Source organism: Cloeon dipterum, chromosome 1 (genome assembly GCF_949628265.1).
Source record: "Cloeon dipterum chromosome 1, ieCloDipt1.1, whole genome shotgun sequence".
NCBI classification, from domain to species: Eukaryota; Metazoa; Arthropoda; class Insecta; order Ephemeroptera; family Baetidae; genus Cloeon; species Cloeon dipterum.
Window position 1 is genome coordinate 11,452,505 of NC_088786.1, and position 14,985 is coordinate 11,467,489.

Here is a 14,985-nt window from a genome sequence, read left to right on the forward strand (position 1 = left end):
TCCGAGCCCATCGAATGCTATGTAATGCCACTTAATTATTCTTCAACATCTTCTATTCCCTGTGTACGGGAACAAAATTGATTTACTTTCTTGTGGCAATTTAAATTAAGAAACTATTTAAATATAAAACTTACCTTAACAGATACTTTTATTTGGTTATTATAATGATTGCATTAAAAGCTTAAAACTTAAATAAACTTTTATCAAAAAATTTAATGGTATCTAAAAAATGCTTCAATTTAACAAACATTTGAAATAAAAGTTGTGTTGAACTATATATTTTTGTTAAATTTCTATTTTTAATTTGCAAATTCATTATATTTCTTTTCTTTCTAATGGCAGTAATAATTCAAAAGATGCGAGTATTTTTTGCTTTATATTATAGTGTGTAGGTGCAAAAGTACCGAGAATGGTTAATTTTTTTATTATAACAAAGCATATTCATTTGAGTAACTATTATACCAACGGCTAAAAAATGACGCATATCCATAGTAAAATGATTGTTAAATTGAGTTTGAATTATTAATAGATTCTGCAGCGTTTCGATGGCTAAAATGCCAACAAAGGCAATCATTTTCCAGAATCAAACGAAGGTATTGAAATGTCTCCTAATTTATCGACATATCGCCAATAACAAACGTACAGATAGCATTAAAAATGAAGGACTGCCGCCCTTTGAAAAACGCAGCTACGCCGTCTGTCACTTTGGGGCGACCTTGACGAGGCTTGACCCATCGCGGTACCCTTGCGATGCGACCTTGGCCGTGTCAAATAGCATAATGGCACGCCCGTTGTAATGGGTGGCTCGCGTCGATCGTCACCCGCGCGCGCCAAACAAACAAAACCAAGTTGTGGCGTGCACTGCACACTTTATTAAAATTTAGTGAGCTCCTGCAGATCGAATTGGGGAAGGACGGGGCTCAGCTGCTGCGGCCATTAAGCGAGCGAGCACCTTTTTCAGAGAGCCGCGGCCATAGGATGTGGAGCTGATTTTCTTGCATTTCTCTTTTCCTTGCAAATTGCCCCTTTTGTTAACGGCACGTATTAGAATTCAAAATGCCAGGGTTGGCGGTAATAACAATGCAGAACACATCATGTTTTGAAATTAAGCCTTGCGTGCGGGAAAATTATCCTGTATAACAATATCAGAGCTAGCTTTTTTGTATTTAAATCGAGATAAATTTAATTCCAACAAATTGGCTGCCAGAAAATTCGGAGATAACCGCTACATTGTTTCGACATTTTAATAAGTGGTCGCTTTTCCTGGCTTCAAAAAGCCCCATTTTTACTAGAGTGAAGGGAGTCGGCGCATCTCCTTCTGCGGTGTCTGGTCATCGTGATAAAAAGCACGAGGAGGGCGATTTACCAATTCACTTTGGACGCTCTGCCTACCGTTCGGGGGCAGATCGATGAGCGGCGAGCGGTGCGCGCTAATCCGTCCACGGGCTAGTGGCCAGTCCGTCGGTGGGCCGCGGTGGCGAATGTGACCTGCGTGCTTGACACACGTACATACACACACGGCAGAGGGCAGAACACTGGTGCAGCACCGGTGGCCTATACTGACCAGTCAAAGCAGTCACGCTGGCCCGCATGGACAAATGGTTCGGTGATCCGCGCCGCTTTTGGCTCTTCGGAGGGCAGGCACCGCTGCTCTCGTTCAGGTAACCCCTTCTCGTTCGTTTCTTGTCGAGTGTGTGTGTGTGTGTGTGTTTGTGTGCAATTAGATTTAGAGCGCTACCCTCTCATTAAGCGACCCAAGTCGCGCGTGAGGGTGGGCGGGGGATGCCCGCCCGCCGTCGACTTGGCATGGCATGCACACGCGTTTTTCGCTCTGCGGCTGCCTCGCACGAAATCTCGCTTGTTTACACTCTGCGGTTAGCCTGTGTGCACGTCGGTCCATCGGCTGGCTGTTCCATGCTTTTGGCACACCTGTTCCGATGAAGTAGGTGGCAGGTGGGAGTAGCATAGTCCCGCCGCAAGATGATGATCTCGTCGACGTCCACCTCGTGCAGGCGCAGGTGTGTTTACTCTTAATTTTTGCAATGTTTAAGATTCATCTGATATATTTGATAAATATTTTGATACCAAATTGGCAAAAACACTCTTAATCTTGCTGATTTTAAAGCATTTATTAATGGCATTTGTTGTAAAGAAACTGGGTTTTGTCCTCTTAAAAGCTCTAAAGCATGCAGGAAATTTTCGATTTTAGATGTGACGAAGCAGAAACAAATAACACTACCAAGAAAAATAATGTAATTTTATTAAACAACCAACCGATTTTTTTACTTTGCACTCAAATATGTTTGAATAATTTGTTACAACTTAAGTTATTTTGTTTACATAAATAAAAACTATATTGTATTTAACAATAGTAGCAGGTGTTAAAATAAATTATTAATAAACATTAATTATTTAAAATTACCTAAAAATTAAAATTAAATTATTTTTAATACTACATTTTTATATTTTAAATTTTATAATTATATAAATATTATTCTTCATTTAATAAACATTTTTATTGAAATACTTATTTTGGCAATTTAAAGTGTGCTAAATTTTATTATTTAAATATTTTTGAATGACAGGCGCTGCTGACGGCACCTGGATAAGCCTAGCAATCTCTGTTAAAACTTTGGCTCGGCTTTCCAAGTGCTGTTGATAAATCAAATTAATGAAATAACAGGCTGGATGCAACGTAGTGCAAAATAGCGGTTAATTCCAATTTTCTGCAAAACTCTGTGATGCGGGATATTTTCTCATCGCTTGCAGCCTTGCTTTTCTAGGGAGGGAGCTAATAAGTCAGCTCCTTAAATCAAACGAACCCCGAGCAGAGCAGCCCCCACAGAGCCGTGCGGCCGCCTTTTACATCTTGCACACACAATTGCCATAAATTTCTGTGCGCGCTAGCAGAACAGATGGAAGCGGCGGGCTGCTGCAGTGAATAAACGTTCTGAAACGTTCCACCAAGGCATGCCTAGATTAATAAATGGCGCGAGTTTCACCGCAAATATAGGGTCGGCGGTGTAGTTTATAAAATAGAAGAACAGGGGGTGGAATTAGAGTGTGCGTAACGATGAAACATGGCACCAATTTTTCGCGGCTGCATTCCAGCCCCGACCGAAATTAAAAATCCCCCCATTAAGGCTGGAGAAACGGCCTTAGCGCGGTTGAATTCAAAGTCTGGCTTGCGTCCGGCAATTAGCGGGGAAGAAGAAGAATGGACTGCACACGCGAAGGGGGTGTTAGCGGCCAAGGAAAAGCGGCTGACCTCTTAAGATGGGTGGCGTGAGATAAAGAAACGCGATAATTCTGGAGCACCCCCGTCGGCTCTATGTAATAGATGCTCGCAGACCAGTGGCTGTCACCTCGGCCAAGCGCGAGGAGTGCACCCCACTCACCCTCAAAGGTCACCGCCGTGTCGAAAGTCACCATTAACCGAATTGAGCTTGTCGCACGAGAACGCTGTATTTATAATTTTGCGCATTCAGCGGGGACCACTCGAGTAATATATAAAAGCGTCGGTAATTATTGAAAGCCACTGCTGGTTCTCAAGTACTATGGTCGATTTAATTGAGTCCTTGTCAACATGCAAGCCTCTCGAATGCGACTTTTATTTCTGTCCAGCCCCACCACGATGAGTTTAAATTTATTCACTAAAGCACGCAGTGAAATTGTTTCTGTCATTGCCAAGGCTGCACGTGTTGATAAGCAGCTCTTTTATTTTGTTGAAAACCACGTAAAACTAATCAAATTAGAGTTAGAGACTATGACAAGGAAATATTAGACACTTTAGGTTTGTGACGGCATCAGGCCGTGCTCCGCACGACACGCAATGCTTCTCACGTGCGGTCCATTTTTCCACTCAGTTTCAAAATTCACTGTCCAATAGAACGACTAACTATAATTCAATATTTTAAATCAACAAGAATTGAATTGAATAACATTTATGAAAGTTTTAGTACGTAATCAAAACTTATTGGCTGTTTTTTATTTGGATTTTTTTGTATGTTTATTTATAGCAATACTGCTTGATTGTTTGTTTAAGTAAAACTTTCATTGAAAAATATCAGAATTTAGAAAAAAATATATTAATAGAAATTTCAAATAAAAAAAAAGATAAAAAGGAATATAATTTTAAAACTTAATTAAACTACACAATGAGTAATAATTGTAAAATTATATTAGTATCTAAATTTAAATCGATAATTTATCTTATATCACAATGATAAAAATGCAAATTATTGTTTACTCCTGACATGTCAGATGGAGTTTCCAAAGTATTAATTATACTGTGTGTAATATTGAATAATAAAATGACAGTCATTTGAATCAACCAATAAAACACGATTAAAAATGCACAGCTTAATTTAGAAACAAACTGGTTAAGCTAAATTAAATTATTTTAATCATGCTCCATTTATCCGTTTAATTAGGTGACGGCGCAATACACAGCTCACGTGTGTTCTCGTACCGATATTGAGTTCCTGGCCACTATCGTGCGGTTCTGCTTGAAATCTCATTTGGAAATCTAGACCTAATGACAAAAAGCGTAATAATAATCATTGCGGCCATTGGGACACAACAGTTTTTTTCTTGTTTAGTCGATAAATTCGAGCAATGATTTTTTGTCGTGCTGGCGCAGAGCGGCCGACAGTCTGGGTGCGACCGCGACCGCAATTGCTGCTGCTTAATTAAAGGTTCTGTTGCGTTCACGCGAAATTTTGGCGGAATGAGCGGCGGTGACCAACAGCCGAGGCAGCAATTGCCGCAGTAAGTATGTACACAAAATCGAGCCGACACCCGCCCTAATGCACTCAAGACATGCTAATGCGTGGTTGCCCGCCGAGTATTAGTGTTTCTGTTTGTTTTTTCTTATCTTTGTGTGCAAACACTGTACATCTATGTACTACTCGCGGTGTACATGCCTTTTGAGTAGTACGGGTTCAGCTAAACTTCTTGCCAAAAGGCAACTGCACGGAAATGCGTCCACCCTTGAATGCCGGGGTGAATGACGTAGTGAACAGAAAAGAGGCCAACGGTCTGCAAGATTTCCTGAGATTACGCATTTACTCTTTTAGGACTTGACTATTTTTTCATTCTTGATTGCATGTTGATAATATCATTTCTTTAAATAGGTCTGATTCAGATTAGACTACGGCACTTTCACTCCTCTCTTAAAATATTTGTATTTCCTGGAACATGAAATCAATGACATGCAATTACATATAAATTTTGAAGTTCAACAGTTTAAAAATTTGGAATCTTATAAATCAGAACTGATCGCAATTTTGGTAACCTTTGAAACACATTAGTTCCACTGTGCTTTAATATTAACATCGAGAGTACAGAATACTAGATATTAAATATATAAGAAAAACTGAATCGCCATGCTCTGTGAGGAAAATTAAATCTAGATGTTATTAATGAAAATTATAGGAGGAAAAATCAAAAGACACGTTATGATGCTGTTTCGGGGCCTCATCAGCAGTGCTTTACCTCCAAAACAAAATTCATAACCGCAGTATAATTTTGGATCAGCTATCGTCGAAAACGTGTTCGGCGTTTCCCATTTCTGAGTAAACTCGCCCTCCCTTTTATTTTAACGTTTCCCTCACAAAAATTAACCTTCTAAAAATGTCATCCATTGTAATGAAAAGCTAATTCCAAAGGCAGATCAATTTTGAGATATTTTTAGATTATGCATTTCCCCCCGTTTTAAAATATTTTTAGGCAAACCTTTTGGCTTGAAAATTTAAATCTATTTAATCATGGCCTTGCGATATTTGGGATGGTTTGGCACTACTGAAATTAGCTTTAAAAATGGGGGCAGATTCCACCTTAAGGCCATTTAATTTTTATTGCATGATATTTTTATTACAAAAAAAATGGTAATACTTCACTCGTCTCATTAATCATAAATGATATATATATGGTAAGACGCTGTTCCATAGTTCAATAATTTTTTAAATTTTTAAATATCTATGCATGACAAAAAAGTGAGGCATGAAAATTTCTACATTTTTCTCCAAGAAGATCCTCTGAGGACTACATATTTAATTAAAAATCATGGAATAAATTTGTATGTGACTTGTGAAAAATGAGGACAACCGGATCAAATAATTTTGAAATAAAAAACTCTGAAGCTCTCTGCTTTTCCTAAAATTCAAACAGAAAATCGCTTTCTCGGTATAAAAGCAAATTAAGGGAAATTAATATTTTCTTCTTCTTCTTCTGAAAAACGCTCTATGACTGTGGCAATAATTTTAATAACAAACACTACTTGATTTCAGACCTCGCGCCCCATCGCGGTCAATGGATCGCTACGAGAAGCTCGGCCGACTGGGTGAAGGTTCGTATGGCGTGGTGTTCAAGTGCCGCAACCGCGACACCGGTCAAATCGTGGCGATCAAGAAGTTCGTCGAGTCGGAGGAAGACCCGACCATCAGGAAAATTGCCCTGCGAGAAATCCGAATGCTCAAAGTGAGTGTCCCAATTTGCATTTTATTCATAGAGGTCAGGCGTTGCTTCGATTGTATAAAACCCTGAATTCATGGCTTTTTTACACACCACACTCTTCAACATATTAAGCACGGCCGCAGTCTTCTCCACCTGATAAAATGCAAATTTGAAATTATGATGCAAGAAGATAAACACCGCCTCTTGTTCCCGAAAGAAATCGCGTGCCGCCAGATGATTCTGATGGCTGATTAAAATATGAAGTGGCCGATAAATCTGCCTCTCTAAAGAGACGAAAAATATCTGTAATCCTTCTGTCGGGCTGTCCCTGGGCTTGAACTTTCTTAACTGTTGACATATTTACTCTATAAACGGCGATTAATTTTCCAGCTGACTGCCCATTTTACTCCAGACTATTTCTGGCTCATTGTACGAATCAATGAGGCACATAATGAGAAAAAATTCGGCCTACCTTAACAATGCGGCCTCACAATGGCCTTTGTCTCGCGTACTCCTAGATATTCTAATTTAAATCGCAACCGAGTGACGTCAGAAAAACGAGGTGGCGTCTCCCAAAGGTTCACATAAGGTTGCTTATTTATTTGCGCGCCTTTATTGCTGCCATCCATCAGCCGCTGGAATAATAATCAAAGCGGTCGTCTGCGTTTGCCTCTAGTGGTTTCGTCTTTCATTCGCCTCAGGCGATCAGAACGATTTATTTAGGGGCTAGAAGATGGGCTTCCTCTTTATGCATGCATGCACTGCTGCCAGATAAGCAGCATTCAGATTATTATTTCTTTTTGCTCCAATTCTCAATCGCTCAAATTTGTGAATAAGGAATCTTTACAAAAAGCTTTGAGCTGCAATGTCTTATATTAATAATACTTTGGAACTTTAGTTGGTAGACTGTTGTTTCTTAGCTCCATTGATGGGAATAAACTTTTTTTTTAAAAAAATAATATGAATCATAAAATTTTGATTTTCAACACCGTGTGTCTTGGAAGCAATTGACAACATACCGACAAAATGTGTACAATTAATGGTGAAAATTTCTTTTCTAGTCAACATTTTAGTTGATAAAAAATTGAAATTGTTAGTAATAATTTCTCTCTGAAGAGTTTGGATCATTGGAGTATAAAAAATTGGAGTAAATAATGAATGTTCCAATGTTCTATATTATGTATAGCAAATTTGTTTTATATTTTTGCTAGAAATATTAACTACCATATATTATGAATTAAATTTTTTTAAATAACATTTAAACTGGCCTTTCACTATTAATGAGGTTAAAAAACCCACATTTTTTCGTTAAACCTGCTATATTATTGCATGCTGTTTGGTATTTTGTGTAATCTTACGTATCATATTTTCACCATCCTTTTGCTAGTATTTGTTTTATTTTATTTTCAATTCAATTATATTTATTTCTCCAACATTTAAAACGTGATATCACAAAAAATCACGTTATTGGAGAAATTTAGGCATTTGTAGTATTAGCGATCAACTCGCTGAAACTCATGACTAAAATAAAAGCAAAAGTTACTTTTACCTCAATCACTCGCCATACTACAGCCTATACTACACGTTTACACAACATTTAATATCACATGAATTTTACAATATTTTGGAAACTGGGAAACCGGACACAATTTAATGGCGGACGAGAGGGAATTCCATTGTTGATTTTGATATTGTATAGTCCTTTAACAAAATAATTGATTTTGCGAACAAAATCAAAATAGTTATTTATTTTATTTTACGTTCAAAATAGTTAGTAAAATATATTATTCATATGATTCACAATTACTGTTTTTCAATGGTTATTCTTGCTGTATAGAAATCAATTCAAAGATGGCACAAGAATCATGCTAGCTGTCATATCAAGAATATAAAACTTTCGTGCAAAGCAATCGTGTTTGCCACGTTCCCAACTGTGTGTCTGTCTGTCTGGAGTGACCACTAGCTGTTTCACCTGTTCCCGCCTCCACTTGCAATTATTCATAAACGCAAATCGATCGGCGGCGTGTGTCGTGCCTAATTTGCGCCGCCGGCCCACTGTCGCCCTGACAACGACGCTATTTACCAAAACACGTCTATCCTCACGCGAAAATTAATCCAAAGTTAATGTAGACTGACTGCCGCTTTCCCTCTGCCATCGCATTTTATTCAAATGAGATGAAACATGTTCTCTACGAGGCACGCTCGTAAATTTCTTGGGCGATGCTCCTTTTTCAGCCCAATTACTCGCAATTAGCCGTCGTTTTGTTTTACTTCCTGCTTAATTGGGCACCACCAAGAATTTACATCACGGTCACGGAGGTTGCCACTGTTGCTTTAGTTGTTACGACGTGGAATGGGGGAGGCAATGCATTATTGCATGCAAATTACTGCAAGCATACAAACAGCGCGGGGTAATTTATCGTCGAATAAAGCAAATGCGTGTTTTGTTTTCCTAAACGTGCTATTCATTACCAGGAGGAAAAATAGAGTACCTAAAAAAGGGTGATACAGTGCTGTATCTATTTTTGAAAATTCGATCCTTTGTATATAGGTTTAAATAGAAAGATGAAAATGCTATTTTCAAAAATTGTTAAAAACCACATATGTATAACATTTTTTTATTTTATTTAACCTGTATCAATACAATCCTTCTTCGAGCAAGGCCGTTTCCCTATCATTGAATTTTTTTCACTGGCAATGACAAATTTAAAATTCACCTGTCGGGAGAGTCAAAGCTCTAAATGCCATTAAGTCACGGCCGAGTGCCACCCCTGCTAACCACGTTACGTCAATATTAGACAAGATCAGCTCATTCAATCTAGCTAAAAGCGCACAACACACGCGGTGCATTAAATTTTAAAACGCATAGTGCAGCGAACCTTGAACCCTGGAAACACGCCGTCATTCACTTATTGCATTTTATCTCACCACAGCAGGCGGGGAATGCAACTCAAACACAAAGTTGAAATCCATTGGATATCGATGATATCGAACCTGCCCCAATTGATTCACGGAAGTTGCATAAAAGGGGATGAAAGGCGAATGTGCCTTCCACTATCGTGACTTCTCTCGCTGCATTAAATATTGAACAGGCTGCTAGATGCTAGAGTGATAATCGGATTGGTCATATAAATGAATTAAAAGCAGGTTATTTTTTTGTAATCAAATGTAATTTTTAGACTTACGTTACTCTAGCATATTTTTTTATTTTAAAATTGCGTTAAAAATTATAATTATTGTTAACAAATATAATCCATTTCCAATTCAGATATCGTGTCTTTAAATTGCAATTCCTGAAACTTCGTCTCAAATCTAATGCCTCCCGTGCTCTTATTGTGGGTCGTCATCAGATTGGCGATCATTTTTTTTTAAACAAACGATGATCACATTAATTACAATAAAATCCAAATTAAAGCTTGTAAACTGATCATCAAGGACATTGACTCCATATTCGATTGGCAAAACAGAGGAACTCGCCTTTCAGCGTGTGATCAATGATGTAACCATGAAAAAAGCGATCGCCGCGCATCACGATGCACGCCTTTTGCTTTATTCAAATTCACAGAGACTCGCGCTGCTCGAATGCAAATTCATTCCGTTCGGTCACGCTCGATAAAATGCTGCGAGGCGTATTGTTTGTCCGTATTAACTGTGAGCGGCGTGCTCTTTGTTTGCAGACGCTGAAACACCCAAACCTGGTGAACCTGATCGAGGTTTTCCGAAGAAAGCGGCGTCTGCACCTGGTGTTTGAGTTCTGCGAGCACACGGTGCTGCACGAGCTGGAACGCCACCCCCGCGGCTGCCCCAGCACCCTGACGAGACACGTCGTCTGGCAGTGTCTGCAGGCCGTGTCGTACATGCACCGCCATAGTTGCATCCACAGGGACGTCAAGCCAGAGAACATCCTGCTCACCAGGGCTGGCGTCGTCAAGATCTGTGACTTTGGATTCGCGAGAACCATAAGTAAGCTTCATTGGAAGAAAAACGCCGTTTGATCCCAATTAGTTGGACATATTGCATTGAATTATTGGCGGAGTAACGCTTCAACAAAAAACTAAAGGAATCTTAATTCATCATGACTATGGCATTTTTTTGTCTTATAAGTTTCCAATCGTGACGTAAGCATACAATTAGCAAGGATTTAAGGCAGATTAAGTTCATCTAAAACTGCCAATATAGTGGCTAAATTCTAATCAAGTCTAAAGAATCCGTCTAAATTTGTGAAATATAGCTTGATATTTAATATAATTTTACAAAATCGTTTTAAACAAATTTTTATTCTATCCTGATCATATCAGAATGGGATTTAAAGGTTATTTTTTTGCAAAATTCCATCGTTTTAAAAGATATTTTTATTAATACAATCAAAAATCCAGAAAAGAAGCAGTGAAAAGCTTTTATTATGTTCCTAACGTAAATTTATGTTAGAGCCATGCAGGAATTGAATTTTGAGAGGTGAAAAACAATTTGGAGAAATATCGAGCTGTTGTTGCTACTCATTTAATGTTGGCCTTTAGTCAGGGGTATTTCATTCGATATTATGAAAATAAATATGGTTCTCACAGTATCATGAAAACGCATCACGTTATGTAAAATCGAATATTATATTGCAGTATTATTAGACAAACAAACAACTAAAGACCAATCGAAAGTTAATTTTGAAACAAAGCAAATTTTTAAATTCTGAAAAATCTTAAGAGAGATGAGTTTATATTTCTGACTGAATAAACGAAATTTTAGCATAAAGCTTAAAGAAGCATACAAATAAACGGTCGTCAATTATATACCCGGATATACCAGGTTTTTTAGTTTTAACAAAGTTTCTCTGCTAATTAAAAATATTTATTTTAACGAAATGAAATGTTTTCTATTTGAGGTCCGGGCGAGAACTACACGGACTACGTTGCCACCAGATGGTACCGAGCGCCTGAGTTGTTGGTCGGCGACACTGCTTACGGGCCTCCAGTCGACGTGTGGGCAATAGGTGAGAGTGCAAAAGCCAAAGTCATGCGTTCCACCCACAAAGTATAAACCATGTTATCTAAAATATTTGCTTTGCAACTAACCCATCAGGCTGCGTGTTTGCTGAGATGACGAGAGGCGAGGCGCTGTGGCCGGGAAAGTCGGACGTGGACCAACTGTACCTGATAAGGAAAAGCGTCGGTGAGGCCAACAAAAGTTTTGTTTACCTCTTTCGTGCGTAGTACGAAATCCGCAATTTTTCGCAGGCGACTTGCTGCCGCGGCACATGCAAATTTTCAAGAAGAACGAATTTTTCGTCGGCGTCTCGTTGCCCGAGCCCGAGGTGATGGACCCGTTGGAGGAGAAACTGGCCAAACACGCGACGCCCGAGGGAGTCGATTTTGCATTGGTAATAAATCGACGCGGCCACAATGCGTTCGAAGACTTAATCGAGACGAGTTTCTCCTGCCTTTTTAATTTCAGAAGTGTCTCGACAAGGATCCGAGCCAAAGATGGACCTGCGACCAACTCATGCAGCACGAGTACTTTGACAATTATTCCTTCAAATCACCAGAGACCGAGTTTGGAGAGTATGATAGGGTCAAAAAGTCAAGAGACCGATCAAGGGTGAGCAAAAAATATTGATGCAAACCAAATTAAATTATGAAGAGCATCATCAACGCAAGAATAATGGACAAATTAGCAATACAAATTACAAGGACTCAATATCATTATTAGTTCTAATTTTACAACTTTTAGCTTGGAAATTTTACTACTGTTAATGTTAATATAATACAATCCAGTAGAACGGATGATGAACAGTTAATAGAATTAATTTACTAATAATAATAAATTTTATTCATTCAATTATAAGCTGAAATTTTTTGAACAAATTTTGAATAATGTAATATTCACACCCAATTTATTTTTATCATTTATGTGAAAAAGAATATTAATTTTATCTTAAAAAATATTTTTATAAGTAAAAGTAGAAAGTTAAATAAAAAGCTTATTAATTTTAAATTTTAAAAATATTAAAAATAGATTCAAATTGTTACTATTACAATCTTCATTTTGTCTTATTACTGTGATTGCAGACCTCCAACCAGAGCACAACAATATTGCCCCAGCTGACAGGATCAACGACGTCGGAGAAGCAGACGGCCGGCGGACAGGTGCGGTCGAACAACTCGACCAGCAGCACCCAGCAGCAGTTTGCCCATCTTCCCACAATCTGACGTCCCACCATTCTGGGCTGTGACTGCCTTCATTCATCTCTGGAGGAGTGAAAGCGGCCGCTGACATAACTCTTGTTATTTTTTTAATAACACCTTTTCACGCGCTTCTCAAAGGAAAGAAACACGGCCTGCGCGTGTTGCAACCACAAAGACTTTTGCCCAAATAGAGAAATATGTATCCACAAATCATAATGCGTGTGTCCACCAAATCTATGTGTGAATCAAAGACTAAAGTGATCTCTAGAATAAGCAAAAATCTAATATATATTATATATCTGTCGTTATTTTCAAAAGAGAGGAAAATTGTCTTATTTACAAAAGAGGCCCTGTTCAATTTAAGAAATGAGTGTTGCTTGTTCAAATTATACGATGGAAATGTGGTATAATAAAAAGTTATGACTGAGCTTTTTTAATAGGACATGTTTTCTTCTTAATTGGCTGTATTCCTGAGCGCTGTAAAATGGTAATTTATTGCGCCCAGTCACGAGCTTGGCAAAATTAGCACAAATTAAAGGTATCACTTGAGCAGTGCTGCGTGCCAATTGAAACATCGGTATCGTTATCAAGCACTAAAAGATTACATTAGAGACATGAGAATAAACAACACAATCTTCATGATATGCAAGTATCATAATTACTATGATACTTCTACCTTACATAAATGTGTGTCAAACGCTTTTGGCTCGGTGAATTGCCTACCAACGTTGTTCATTTTTAGATGTTCCCCGGAATATTTCCTTTCTCCGTTTTAACTAAATTTGTGGGAATTTGGTGAGAATGACGACTATAATGAAAATATTTTAAAACATTTATCATGTTTCATAAGAGGCACGACTTAGGTCACTTTTGGTTAGCAACTGAAATTAAATTAGGTAGCAAATTAAACGGTATTTTTAAAACGAGAAAAATTGATTGAATGAAAGTAATTGCTACACAAATATATAGTTCTTTAATAGCTCCAAGGAGAACAGGCGCAATTTTCCAGTATTTAAAATTTTAAACAAGTTAATTGGAATAAAATTTGGTAACATTATGGCTCAATTGCTTTCAAAACAAACACGTAAATCAATCCTAGCAATTTGAAAACAGGTTTTTACAACCTGACAGATTCAAAGTGAAAATAAACAGGCTCAAGGATAAATTACAGTCATTAAATCTAAAAATAATAAATCACTTGCACTCTTTTGGCAGCGAATTGTAGGCTCGCTGGTGCCGTCTGAATCTACAAAAGAGCAGCAAAAAGCTGCGGTCACACACGCGCCCCACTGCGCCAAGCTGCTGGGCTTTTGCCAATGAAAATTCATAGAAAGGACAGATAAATAAATCAAGCAGACAATGTGCGAGAAGAAAAGCGAAGCAAGAGCGAAAGGTCAACAGCACCACAACACGCACAGGACAATAATATAAACGTGAATAGGTCGTCGCATGAAGAACTTGCAGAGCTAAATCCAACACTGCGAGTGAGGAGATGTGAGAAGCCGTCAATTGTGATTTGAAAAAAAAATCTTTCAAAAGGTCGGAGATTTTTTGCATTATTTCTACTGCATTTCTTTGAGTTAGACAAATTGAAACAAGGAAAAATTTTAGTTTTCTAGTTTATTACTAACATATTAAAAGTAAATTGAACTGAAGTTTAAAGACAAATCGTGGTTTAAGATATTTGAAAATAAAAGTGGTAGGAGTGGTCTGTGTGAACGCCTTCAAGCAAGACTATAGAGTTGAACATTTTACGAGTTGGTAAATTATGCACACAAACTCTCCATCTTGCACCTTAACAAACTAGTGGCTGCACAGCCCAAAGTGAAACTGCGCTCTCGAGATGGCGAGCGCAAAACAGATGTGCTGCGCAAATCCGTCCATTTATGGACATGTTGGAAAAATTTCACATGGAGAGATTTTATCTGACTCGCGGCAATATTTGTGCTCTCGCGAGAGGTAATTTCGTTCCCTTTCGGGGCCGACACGTCAAAGTCGAGAGAGGTTATAGGCACCACTTTTGATTCCGACAGGCTTTTATGAAATGAAGCAAACGCGTGCCATTTCGAAAGCCGACCTGCGGCCGGTGAACTTCGGCCCGCTTGCGTGTTCTCAGCATCGCGAACGAGCACAAACTCGTTTTTCGCGATGCTTATCCGACCGACGGGAAAGTCTGCGAGCAACAGTTCGGTGTTTGTGTTTTTCCAGGGAAATTCGAGCATGTGAGAAAGTCGGTCAAAGGGTTGCTCACGCAATTGTGACTATTAAATACGTTATTTTACTGCCCAACGCGTTTCAAAACGTAGTCCTAAAAATATATACAATCGAAAATTTCGTTAAATGACTTTCCAAC

General features: G+C 38.4%; 1 protein-coding gene across 3 annotated transcripts; it reads left to right on the forward strand.

Annotated features, from left to right (window-relative positions):
• The first annotated feature begins 1,422 nt into the window (after nt 1-1,422).
• Nucleotides 1,423-13,074, forward strand: LOC135948440 (cyclin-dependent kinase-like 1). 3 transcript variants are annotated; one of them, XM_065497724.1, is made up of 8 exons: nt 1,423-1,661; nt 6,291-6,480; nt 10,134-10,419; nt 11,333-11,440; nt 11,530-11,619; nt 11,685-11,827; nt 11,902-12,045; nt 12,516-13,074. In XM_065497724.1, the coding sequence occupies exons 1-8, from the start codon at nt 1,591-1,593 to the stop codon at nt 12,654-12,656; spliced, it is 1,173 nt and encodes a 390-aa protein (XP_065353796.1). In that variant the 5' UTR covers nt 1,423-1,590; the 3' UTR covers nt 12,657-13,074. The 3 variants fall into 3 exon arrangements, with proteins under 3 accessions (XP_065353796.1, XP_065353798.1, XP_065353797.1); XM_065497726.1 differs by lacking the exon at nt 1,423-1,661 and adding an exon at nt 1,782-2,018; XM_065497725.1 differs by lacking the exon at nt 1,423-1,661 and adding an exon at nt 4,565-4,770.
• Nucleotides 13,075-14,985: the final 1,911 nt, after the last annotated feature.

Excerpts from the sequence above, each read along its gene's own strand:
- LOC135948440 (XM_065497724.1), top strand. The coding sequence starts at position 1,591 with ATGGACAAATGGTTCGGTGATCCGCGCCGCTTTTGGCTCTTCGGAGGG. Across the intron at positions 6,481-10,133 it reads GAGAAATCCGAATGCTCAAA|ACGCTGAAACACCCAAACCT; the intron begins GTGAGTGTCCCA and ends CTTTGTTTGCAG. Across the intron at positions 11,441-11,529 it reads AGTCGACGTGTGGGCAATAG|GCTGCGTGTTTGCTGAGATG; the intron begins GTGAGAGTGCAA and ends CTAACCCATCAG.